The sequence below is a fragment of the Astatotilapia calliptera genome, chromosome 17 (assembly GCF_964374335.1).
Source record: "Astatotilapia calliptera chromosome 17, fAstCal68.1, whole genome shotgun sequence".
In the NCBI taxonomy this organism is placed as follows: Eukaryota; Metazoa; Chordata; class Actinopteri; order Cichliformes; family Cichlidae; genus Astatotilapia; species Astatotilapia calliptera.
In genome coordinates this window covers 32,921,576-32,934,382 of record NC_137438.1, presented here as the reverse complement: position 1 = coordinate 32,934,382, position 12,807 = coordinate 32,921,576, and the positions used below count along the sequence as shown (strand labels likewise).

Genomic DNA, 12,807 nt, shown 5'->3' with positions numbered 1-12,807 from the left:
TGTGGACGTCATGGGCCCATTTCCTCGCACAGACAGAGGAAACCGCTATGTTCTTGTGGCAATGGACTATTTTACCAAGTGGCCGGAAGCATACGCCATCCCAGATCAGGAGGCTGAGACTGTCGCTGATGTATTAGTGGAGGGGATGTTCAGCCGCTTTGGAACAGCAGAGACCCTCCACAGTGACCAGGGGTGTAACTTTGAGTCCAAGGTATATGCTGCCATGTGTGGACGCCTTGGGATTAAGAAGACCCGCACCACCCCACTTCACCCCCAAAGCGATGGGCTGGTGGAAAGGTTTAACAGGACGCTGGCCCAGCAGCTAGCCATCCTTACCTCAGAACACCAACGGGACTGGGATTACCAGCTTCCCCTTACCCTCATGGCCTACAGGTCGGCAGTACAGGACTCCACCCAATGTACGCCTGCCCTGCTCATGTTAGGGAGAGAGCTGAGAACTCCTGCAGAGTTGGCTTTTGGGAAGCCCCCGGATGCGCCAGAGGCACCACCGGGCCGGGACTACGCAAGGAAGCTGCAGGACCGGCTGGATTCTGCACATTCCTACGCCCGAGAGCAGCTGGCGAAGGCAGGCCTGCGCCAAAAGAGGAATTACGACATCACCACTAAGGGGAGGCACTTCCATGCTGGGGAGCTGGTGTGGGTCTACAGCCCAAAGAGGAAGAAGGGACGGTGTCCTAAACTGGATAGCAGCTGGGTGGGGCCTTGCAGCGTCCTAGAGCGAGTAGGGGAGGTTGTTTACAGGGTGCAGTTGCCTCCTAGGGGGAGGATAGTAGCGCTGCACAGAGACCGGATGGCCCCCTACAGAGGGCAGTCCCTCCCCTCCTTTCCAGAGGGACGTGTACAGAGTGTCCGTGACCCTGCTCAGAGGGACCCCCGACCGGGGCTGCGTTCCCCTCCCTCGGACTCTCCACCCCAAAGCCCCGAAGCTCCGCGTCCACCTCAGGGGCTCAGGAGGTCAAGGAGGGAACGTAGGCTACCACCCCGCCTCAGAGACTGTGTCGTTCCCTCGGGGACGAGGAACTTATTGCTGGGGGGGCAGTGTAACGATGGTTAAGTGTTATTGTACAGTGACATGTTGGTGATCTCTGCACACTGTTGTTGTTCCTTTAAGATTCATGTTTGGTTGTGGTACAGGAAGGGGAGGGGGGACCTGGGGGTTTTTGTGTGTGTGTGCCAGGCTGGAGAGAGGAGTTGTACGAGGGCGCTCTCCCCGGAGTTAGCAACCCGCTTGCTTATGTGCCGAATAAACGGACAAACTGAGACCCAACCGTCTGGTTCTTGTGAATGTTACAATATATATATATATAAAAAAAAAAAAAAACACCCAGCACGCCCCTGCGGGCGGTTTATCCTTCAAGCTCGGGTCCTCTACCAGAGGCCTGGGAGCTTGAGGGTCCTGCGCAGTATCTTAGCTGTTCCCAGGACTGCGCTCTTCTGGACAGAGATCTCCGATGTTATTCCCGGGATCTGCTGGAGCCACTCGCCTAGCTTGGGAGTCACCGCACCTAGTGCTCCGATTACCACGGGGACCACCGTTACCTTCACCCTCCACATCCTCTCGAGCTCTTCTCTGAGCCCTTGGTATTTCTCCAGCTTCTCGTGTTCCTTCTTCCTGATATTGCTGTCATTCGGAACCGCTACATCGATCACTACGGCCGTCTTCTTCTGTTTGTCTACCACCACTATGTCCGGTTGGTTAGCCACCACCATTTTGTCCGTCTGTATCTGGAAGTCCCACAGGATCTTAGCTCGGTCATTCTCCACCACCCTTGGGGGCATCTCCCATTTTGACCTCGGGACTTCTAGGTTATACTCGGCACAGATGTTCCTGTACACTATGCCGGCCACTTGGTTATGGCGTTCCATGTATGCCTTGCCTGCTAGCATCTTGCACCCTGCTGTTATGTGCTGGATTGTCTCTGGGGCATCTTTACACAGCCTGCACCTGGGGTCTTGCCTGGTGTGATAGACCCCAGCCTCTATGGATCTTGTACTCAGAGCTTGTTCTTGTGCTGCCATGATTAGTGCCTCTGTGCTGTCTTTCAGTCCAGCTTTGTCCAGCCACTGGTAGGATTTCTGGATATCAGCCACCTCCTCTATCTGCCGGTGGTACATACCGTGCAGGGGCCTGTCCTTCCATGATGTCCTCCCTCCTCTTTCTTGGGTTTCTGCTGCCTGAGGTATTCACTGAGCACTCGGTCAGTTGGGGCCATCTTCCCAATGTATTCTTGGATGTTCCTTGTCTCATCCTGGACTGTGGTGCTGACACTCACCAGTCCCCGGCCCCCTTCCTTCCGCTTAGCGTACAGCCTCAGGGTGCTGGACTTGGGGTGAAACCCTCCATGCATGGTCAGGAGCTTTCTTGTCTTTATGTCAGTGGCTTCTATCTCCTCCTTTGGCCAGCCTATTACCCCAGCAGGGTACCTGATCACGGGCAGGGCGTATGTGTTGATGGCCCGGATCTTGTTCTTACCATTCAGCTGACTCCTCAGGACTTGCCTGACCCTCTGCAGGTACTTGGTGGTTGCAGCCTTTCTAGCGGCCTCTTCATGGTTCCCATTTGCCTGCGGGATCCCCAGGTACTTGTAACTGTCCTCTATGTCTGCAATGTTGCCTTCTGGTAGTTCAATCCCCTCAGTTCTGACTACCTTCCCTCTCTTTGTTACCATCCGACTACACTTCTCCAGTCCGAACGACATTCCAATGTCATTGCTGTATAGCCTGGTAGTGTGGATCAGTGAATCGATGTCTCGTTCACTCTTGGCATACAGCTTGATGTCATCCATGTACAGGAGGTGGCTGACAACTGCTCCGTTCCGTAGTCGGTATCCGTAGCCAGTCTTGTTAATGATCTCACTGAGGGGGTTCAGGCCTATGCAGAACAGCAGTGGGGACAGAGCATCTCCTTGGTAGATCCCGCACTTGATGGTAACTTGTGCTATGGGCTTGGAGTTGGCCTCTAGTGTTGTACGCCACATCCCCATTGAGTTCCTGATGAAGGCTCTTAGGGTCCCATTGATCTTGTACAATTCTAGGCATTCCAGTATCCAGCTGTGGGGCATTGAGTCATAGGCCTTCTTGTAATCAATCCAGGCAGTGCACAGGTTGGTCAGTCTGGTCTTGCAGTCTCGGCTGATTGTTCTGTCTACCAGTAGCTGGTGTTTTGCACCTCTGGTATTCTTGCCAATTCCTTTCTGTGTCCCGCTCATGTATTGACCCATGTGCCTGTTCATCTTAGCCGATATGATGCCTGACAGGAGCTTCCATGTAGTACTGAGGCAGGTTATTGGTCGGTAGTTGGAGGGGACCGGTCCCTTCTTGGGGTCCTTGGGGATCAGGACCGTCCGGCCTTCAGTTAGCCATTCCGGGTGTCTCTCGTTAACTAGCAGCTGGTTCATTTGTGCTGCCAGACGCTCGTGGAGTGCAGTCAGCTTCTTCAGCCAGTAGGCGTGAACCATGTCGGGCCCTGGTGCTGTCCAACTCTTCATACTGGAGACCCTTTCTTGGATATCTGCCACTGTGATGGTTACTGGACCCTGTTCAGGGAGGTCGCTGTGGTCTGCCCTCAGATCCACTAGCCACTGAGCATTGCCGTTATGGGTTGCATCCTTCTCCCATATGCTCTTCCAGTATTGCTCCGTCTCCAGCCTTGGTGGTGCTGTTCTCTTATTGTTCCCTTGCCACTGAGAGTACACCTTTGCTGGTTCTGTGGAGAACAGCTGGTTTATTCTCCTGCCTTCTATCTCTCTGGTGTACCTCCTCAAGCGGCTGGCCAAGGCTGTGAGTCTTTGCTTGGCAGTTTCCAAGGCCTCAGGTATGGACAGCTTGCTGTATTTCTTAGGCACCTTATTTGTCGCACCTTTCTGCAACTCTGTTAGTTGGCTAACCTCCCTCCGTGCTACTTTGATCTTGATCCTCTAGCCTCCTTCTCCATGGAGGGTACTGCCCCTTGTGGCTGTTCAACTTGTAGCCAAGCATCTCACTGATCACTGCTGCCGTATTGTAGATCAGCTTGTTAGTGTCGGTAATCGTGGTTGTAGGTATTGCCCGTAGTGCTGCATTAACATCATCTAGCAGACCTTCTGAGGGTACTTCACGTAATCTTGGTAACCGGCTACGGGGGATCCAAGTTTCAAGCACAAAATGCTATAGAGCAAAATAGAGGAAAATAAAGAAAATGAAGTGCTGAAATAGGGGAAAAAACCAAACCAAACCATATTGAGGCAGAATGAAGGCATTTAACAGATTAAAAATACTACATTAACTGTCTTTTCAACACAGATAGACAATTCTGTATATGATCATTAATGCACCTAATGCTCTCTGCTTTGTAAATGTCATTAGAGAATTGAGCTGAAGCCACTGTCATTGTGTCTTCTGTGTTTTGCTGTATGTGTGAGCTACTTTGGAAAATGCACTTCCTATATCAAGAACTTGTTGCAGGAAACATGTCAGACAAAGTGAAAAAAAACAAAACAACCCACACACTCCCACTCCATTTGCGGTCATATTTCCCAAGTACATCACATATAGCTAATTTTGATCTCATGTGGGCCAGACGGGTGCATCTCCCTTTTCTGTCAGTGTAGAGAAATTCAACTACAGATGAGAGATCTTAATATAAGAAAAAGAAGCACAACTTCAATGGTTTTAAAATATAACTATAACTTAATTTGGTGTAGTTGAATGCCCATAGAGGGAGTCTTTATCTGTTAGAAAAGCTGTAAAACTAATTAAAATACATTTCAAAATTTATGTCCTCTTTCACATTTTCCAAAACTTTACACTCCTGTTAATATGACACCCCATCCATATATGATCGTGCGTTTTTCGTGCTCATAAATATTGATCACATTGGTAATAAATATGTTACTTAGCAGCCACCTGCGTTTAGGGATTAAAGTCAATTGCATCATATTTAAATTTTGAGGCTTCTACGTTATTAGGGGACCGAAATAAATTATGTTGCAAATTTAAACACAGATTTGCAAATTAATGGTATTTTTTATTTCGTAATAAGGTTAACAAAACATTCTATTTTGCAAAAAATAAATAAGATTTTTCTTCATTATTTCATGTTTCAGGCTTTAAATTAAGAGGGTTAAGCAACTTCATGAGCTGGAGAATAAGACTCCACCCACCCACATTCTCACCATTTCCAGGTGGGGAGCGCAGTAGTCTAGCGGGGAGGGACTTTAACGGGTCTCGCTTCTTTAAAAGTAGATTTATTTCTTTACGGGCACACAAACTATCACTTTTGAGGGACACATTCACTCGTGGAGCGACATCAGAAGACCCAAACATGGGAAGAGCGAATGTGTGGCTGAAACGGACTTTCATTGTCGTGATAAGTCTGATCGCGGTGAGTATGGTTACGAGGCGCTAAAAGATTGTTTAGATGCAGATGTTGAGACCCTCCTCGTGCTATGCGTAAAAATCTACTTTATCCAGATGCTGCAGTTAAACCCTTTTCAGTTTTACTCAATCGAGTTGCCAATGAAGGTTGTAGGAGGCCCTTTTTTAAAATTTTTGTTTTATTTATTCGAAACACATTGGAATAATTAGCGAGACGGGAAAACAACAGTGTCCAGGAAACGGTAAGATTTTTAAATAACAATTAAATTAGGGGCTGTATTAAACAATAATGTGTACTATAATGCTTGTAGTCTTATGTGATGTCATCATTGGTTTTCCTTTTTTTAAGTATGAAAACAAACAGTTAAAATGCGCATAATGTTTCCAAAAATCCAAAATATGATGTCATAAATTGCTTGTTTGGTTGTTTGTTTGTTAAATGAAGAGGAAAAAACAGAACAAAAGCTAGGAGTGACAAACGTACGGTGCAAATGTGGCCCACTCTTGGCACATAGTCAGCAACATGACATTAATGACTGTAGAAAACAGACTATGTGCCAGCATCGCCATCTTGGCACAACATCTGGGACCCACCAAACCTGATTGAGTGGCAGTTATACCACGTGATGCTCTGGTTTCCCCAACCTATTAACTCCCTCTTCTCCTTCTCCCACCTTATTCTTCTCATCATTCCCACAGTTGAGGGGAAGTGGATTATGCAACATGTTTTTCCCGCTAATACAGCTTGTCCCTCATGGTTTAGCTGTCACTATGTGTCTCATCACTTACTTTGGATTTACTGATTTACAGTGGTTTACCAACACATGATTTAGCCCAGAGCTGTTACAAAAGAAACACATTGTGCAATACTTCACTAAGATTAGCACGAGCCTATAAGAGCTGATGCCAAATGTCAAAAGGGTAAACAAATGTACAGGGTGAACTATTTATCAGATTAACATAACAGTGTAAAGCTGGATTAACTTCTTCAGTAGTTCTACTCTTCATTGTAGTCATTAGTCAACACATTCTTGAAATTCAAATGATTCTATTTAACAAATATTGTTGGGTTTAACAGATGTCAGCACTTTCTTTAAACCAAACCATAATCCAAGAACCAAGATGGTTCAGAAGTACATCCCACCAAGTATACTTTGATTGTCTCAGATCTGCGCTTTGGGTCAATGGTTTTGCTGCAAAGTAGCATAATTATCAAGTTTCATTTCATGCCCCGAGCTCCTCATGTAGATGCCAAACTCTTAGGCTTCCAGTTCTTGTAACAACATAAGTCAATTATGGATCAATACTCAAGGGGTGGATTAAGTATCTTGCTGGTATTTAGGCGTTACCCCTGTTAAGTGAGAGATCTTATAAATGGATTTGTTCAAACCAGTTCCAGTTCCCAGGCTATTTTTTTTCTTGCATATTTTGGAGGAAAATGCATACGTCACAATAGTTAGGAACAGTTCTATGACTTTATTTGAAGAAATGCTAAAACCTTACTTGAAGACATGCAAGCACAAGCACAGTCATGGTAAAAACCAGGTGTACCCTCTATTAGTTGTGTGCAAAAAAAAAGGAGCAGCTAATTTGAAGTAATTGTTTCTTGTATGACTTTATTAGGTTCTCACTCTCCTTTAGGAGATTACTCTCTTAGTCTGCCACAGCATTTCAAATGAGTTCAGATATCGACTTTGATGGGGCATTTACAACACCTTCATTCTTTGTTTTTGAAGTCGTTCTGTTGAATGAATGTCCTGTTTCATGACCCTGTTTTGGCCAAGTGTTAACATTCAGAGGTGTCCTCAAAGTTGACTGCAGAACATTTTTAGATAAAGCAGAGATCATGACTGACTGACAAACTGTACAGTGCCCAGGTCCTGTCTCTACAAAATAAGCCCAAGTCATCACCCCTCCATTACCGTGCTTGACAGTGGGTATGTTTGTGCTGAGTTTGCTGTAGTGTGGCATTGTGTATTATGGCCATATAGCTCCACTTTGGTCTTGTCGGTCCAAAAAGACATTGTTCCAGAAGTCTTATGGTTTGGTCAGATGCAAACGTACAAACCTAAGCTGTGCTGGCATGTTTTTGTTAGAGAGAAGAGGCTTTTCTCCTGACATCCCTTCCATTTTCTAAACGTGCTGTCATGAACCTGAACATCAAACTGAACCGTGTAGCATCTGATATTTAGCTCCTGTATTTGTTTGTTGCATGGCCAGACCCTGGATTGAATTCCTTAGACGTCCACTCCTTCTCTCTGTAGAACAAATGGACTAAAATTGTTTGGAAGTGATCGTATAAGCATTACCAGACTAATGAGCACCAGCAATCACATAGCTGATGTCTTTCCACTTTGACATATTGATTCCTGTGTAAGCAGTAAGAGTGGACTTAGTTTCCCACAGAGTGCTTCTGCATTTTTTCTTCATTTGTGTGTAATATGTCATGTTTTGCAGTTCATCTGATACAACAATGCTTACGTCAGTGTTGTTAAGTTCACAAAAGCTTATGTACCATGTTATAGTTTGCTAACCAACATATTGAGTGTTTGAAAAAAGGGTTTTGTATAAGGGGTTTAGTAATCATTACATCTTTTTACTACAAAAAAATATGTTTTTTGTAGCTTATATGTTCATATTTTCATTATTATTTTGATCAGGTGTCACATAACCTATTCAAGATCATTAATGTAAAGCATAGTAAATGTTTAAATATGTAAATGCTTATCATTTAATTCTAAATAAGCAGAATTAATACTTTCATTTGTACACAATTCTTTTGGGGATGAGGAGAAATCATTGATGACTTTCGGTAACCTTAGCGTTTCTCACTCTGCCTGTTACAGCCCTGAAAGTGTTGAACTGTCTCTTACTGTTTTTACAGATAATCAGTTTGTTGCTGCTGGGATTCAGTCTTTTTAGCCATGGACACTTACACCAACAGGAAGAGGTATAAAATGTATATTTATAGAACCTTGCATTATGACACATGAATGTGTGTGCGATTTAACAATGTCCTATTGTATGTACGACAACACATATATGGCTCAGCAGCAATTTCTATATTAGTGGCAAAATAAGTAAGCAAATATTATGCAGCCGTTGTCAGACAAATGCCAGCATGTAAGTGTTTTCCTTTCCTGTAGTATTCTTAATGACAAACAACATCTGCATGGGGCACTGAAGTCAGGTTACACCCTTGCTCACTCTCAACCTGCGTCTTTGTTTTTTCTCCACAGGCAGAACGCGAGATTGCAGTCATACATGTTATGTATGTTATTGCTGCGGTAATTATTCTCTTGACCATCTTTGGCGCAATCGGTGTCTGGAAAGAGATACGGTGGGCTCTAATAGTGGTGGGTAAAGAAAAAAAGAAGACAAGAATCTTGGTAGCTGTAATAAAAATACAATTTATAACAAAAACAAATAGATCCTTATTCCCGTATTTCTGTGTGTATGTGTTTCTGTTTGTCAGTATGCAGTTGGAATGATTCTGAGTAGTCTACTCATGTTGGGGCTTAATATTCAAGGACTGGCTTCACAATCTCAGGTATTACCAAAGTGCCTTTCCACATTAGAAGATACAGAAATGTTTTTTAACTGTTTGTATATTACTTTGCTTTTGTTGCGCAGGTACGTCAAGATGTGAAGAAGCAGTACCTGAACCTTTTACCCCTGGTTAATGCTACTGAATTCCTCGATGATATACAGACAGAAGTAGGTAACCTTGTGTTGTGAAGTTGTGAGTGAAGATGTGCATGTGTTTGTAGTGTGTGTGTGTGCTATTCATCTAGCTTCACAACCCATTAATAAGTAAACAAATTTAAGGTCTTTCAGATAACAAAATTTTGCAGTGTCAATTTGAGGCATCATATTGCCAGCTTATACTGAAAATTACTTGCAGCCAGTAGTGTAAACATGGCACAAGGAAATAATAGCCGATGAGGTCATAGAGATGTTTGTGAGCAGCGATAATGGATAGCCCGTGCCAGTTTTTGTAAGTATAATCTTGTAGAATTGCAGTTCCAAGTAGTTTCAGAGGTGATCAAACAAAACTAACTAAAAACAGAGCTCACATATAATATGTAAGGCTAATGGCATAACTAAACAATGCTGATACACAACTTAACTGGATGCTAGGCACATGCTCTTCTTATAATATTAGCAACTTAAAATAGCTGTTTTAGTGTTTTATAGAGAACTCTAGTGAGAACAGAGAAGAAATGCAGTATTCTTGATTTTAACAAAAGAAAGATAACACTCATAAATTTCTTGTTTGTGACGGACATATTTTTCCAAAAGTACAACCAGACTGTCCTGGCATGACTGATACAGTTTTCAGCAGCACAGATCAGATGCTGTTTGGTCAGACTTAACTGTTTGTAGAAGGGATTAGGAGATGGTTGTTTTGCAGTTGTCTCTTTATTTTCTTCTCTGATTCCATCTCAGTTGGAGTGTTGCGGACTGGAGAGCTACCGGGACTGGAAGTTCAACATCCCAAATTCCTGCCTATGCACCGACAAGTCCACTAATCCATGTGTAAGTGTGAAAGCTAACATGCCTACACGGTTAAAAACATTTTTCAATAAATTTTCATTTACAAAGCCCAACTTCCTCCCAAAGTAGCACCACCAGGCTCCTTTGTGCTACAGTAACACTTGGGAAAACAGTGGTTGGAGACTGTGGTACAACCAAACCATTTTCAGACGGTAAAGCAATTTTAGTGCATCAAGTCAGCGATAAAACGTCATTAAGATTTTGGCTCAGTGGGGTCAAGCTGGCATTTGTGATAATATGTCAATTAACTATTATTAACTGGTGAAAATTGCAATGATGTCAACGCCATTACCGCATTAACGCGGCAAATCTACATTAACGAGTTACCACGGATCGCCCCGTGCGTGGGGCTGCACGAAATCAACGTGTTAGCGTGGTTAGCTCGTTAACACGTTGACGCCATGCCCATCATGCAGTCTTATTTCGATTGTTTGCAGCATGTTGGCAGTCTGTCTGCATTAAAAATAAGACACCAGTTATTTGCAAATCTGCTTGAAAATGACTGCAGTCAGTTAAAAAAGCATGTTTTAAAAGCTTTGACACACAAATATCATCACATTTTAAAAACTACATGTTGTCTGTGTGTGCATACACTTCATGCACAATTATAATTTCTGTGTTTTCCAGGTGGCGGCTCCTAGAAACAGCAGCCTCTTTAACAGCCAGATGGGTGACGAGCCTATTATGATTTATGAAAAGGTATTAAAGGCATTCTCATTAGAAATTATCTTTTTTTTTTCAAGTACAGGTAGATGTGTAAACTCTATAAGCTGTTATGAACTTTGTTTCCATTTATATCGGTTTATCTCATTAATCCTTTACTTGTTTTAGGGATGCCTTCCATACTTCATCGAGATCATAATGAGTCTGATTAGGATTGTGTTGGGCGTAACACTGGGAGTCATGTTATTGTGGGTGAGTACAATCAGTCTGTAGCTCTCATGGTTATAGCTCCTTTGATGTGATCTTTACAAAGCGTGCATGGCTGTTGACAGAAATGTTACGAGAATTTTGCTTAGGTGATCCCATTTGTACAAAGTCTTAATTTTTCCCTTAAAATTCGTCTTTCACTAATATTTTCAGTCATAGGGTTTCAAAAACTCTTTTCCATCCTGAAATCTTCCTATGCAGTTGCTAACTACAGATTTGAAAACTGAATGAAAGCGAGCAAGTATCTGTTTTCGCTGCGCTGGCAAACTTGCCTTTTTATTTTCTTTGACTATTCTGCTCTCTCTCAGCCTCTTTCTAAAATTGCAGGTGGACTCAAAGCAACTCAAGAAATAATAAAAAGATGAACAGGAAGTAAAATAAACCACCTCTGTTTGATTCTGTTTTAGATATTGTCAGCAGTATTGTGTATAGCCATCTTGTGCCAGCTCGATCGGAAGAAAGACACCCCCGCAGTGGTCTACAGTGCAGAGGCAAAAGCAGGCAACTACACCACCCTCACAGAGGTTTCAGACCACTCCTGATTTCTTTGTTTCTGATTCAGCATGTTAAGCAAAGCTAAGGCAAACCTCGGAAGCAATGGGATTAATAGAAGACGTTGTGATGATTGGATATATTGACTATATCATACCATGTAAGTGTATTTTGAACTTCTTTGTTAAGGGTATTTTCTATTCACTATGTAATCCCTAATGAGCTGTAAATTTGGGCTGTGCCACAAAAAACAGAACTGTGAAAGACTATGTTCCTTTTTTGATAAATATTTCTATCCAGTATAACCAAGAGGGATATGATAAGCGACAGAGTGTGTTAACTGCTTTGCGCCTTTGAGCTCTGTGTTTGGAGACTGGTGGTAATTCTGCACCAACATGGAGTGTAATCTAGTACCTCTGATCTGTGATTTTTAGCACCGGCAAGCAAGAAAATAAGTAAAAATTCAGAGTTTAAAGCTAATGTGCTCAGTAAAAAAGCACTTATGAGTAGTACGGGTGAATTAAAGCTTAACTGATATTTTGTAGTTTGGTAGCTTTTCATTTTTCTTTAACTCTGACTTTTTTTTCCATTCAAAGCTTTTTAATACTCTCATATTTGATAAGACTGGTATTCAGTATAAGATGCCTTTTTTCATTGCTCCGTATCGTTTAGATCAGCTGCTAAAGAAAAAAAAATCCTTCAATCCAGTTTCTTCCTTATCCTTGCTGTGGCACATCCTTTATCCACTGCATAAATGGTAAATGGCCTGTATTTGTATAGCGCTTTACTAGTCCCTAAGGACCCCAAAGCGCTAATAAATGAAAGGACAAAAGGAAAATATACAGCTTACAGTTTACACCTATAACTGTGTAAACCACAGTTAATGTATTGATTGTTGTTCCCCAGGTTTGTGGGAACATTTTAGAAAAATTCGAAAGACTGTTTTTCATTGTGTAATAAAACATTTTATATTCCCTTCATATAGCTTTGTTTTGTTTTGTAAACTTAAATTTGACATAAAATCAAGTGAAATGATGACACCAGTAATGATTTATCAAGTTATGCAACCCTTAGGTTACAAGCCCACTTCTTAATGGCTACAGCTTTCATAAACTAACAATACTAATTACTAAATAACTAATTAAGTAAAATGATCACTCAATTTTGACCTGTTCCACAGAATTTTTTAAAAGACATTTTACAATTAGAAGTCATCTAAAAATTATTGATATGATGGCACTGAGGTCTCTACACTATTTTTTGAAAAGCCCCCTCTGTTTCATATGTCTTTGTGTATTTGTTGCAACACATCTGTTTTATATATCTTAAGAAAACCTTTTGTAGTGACGATTCCATTGTTTGTCCAAACAAACATTCAACAATTTAAAATTCACAAGCCACTGCTGCACTGTGGTGATATTTTACACACAAGCAAAAAAAAAAGTCCAATGT

At 42.5% G+C, this 12,807-nt stretch overlaps 1 protein-coding gene across 2 annotated transcripts; it reads left to right on the top strand.

Annotated features, from left to right (window-relative positions):
* The first annotated feature begins 5,166 nt into the window (after positions 1 to 5,166).
* Positions 5,167 to 12,335, top strand: LOC113009398 (tetraspanin-8-like). Of its 2 annotated transcripts, none has more exons than XM_026147669.2 (9): positions 5,167 to 5,383; positions 8,261 to 8,326; positions 8,616 to 8,732; positions 8,852 to 8,926; positions 9,010 to 9,093; positions 9,826 to 9,915; positions 10,561 to 10,632; positions 10,765 to 10,848; positions 11,271 to 12,335. In XM_026147669.2, exons 1-9 carry the CDS (start codon positions 5,324 to 5,326, stop codon positions 11,403 to 11,405), a joined length of 783 nt encoding a protein of 260 aa, XP_026003454.1. In that variant the 5' UTR covers positions 5,167 to 5,323; the 3' UTR covers positions 11,406 to 12,335. The 2 variants fall into 2 exon arrangements, with proteins under 2 accessions (XP_026003454.1, XP_080147605.1); XM_080291479.1 differs by having other exon boundaries at positions 5,171 to 5,383; positions 8,852 to 8,929.
* Positions 12,336 to 12,807: the final 472 nt, after the last annotated feature.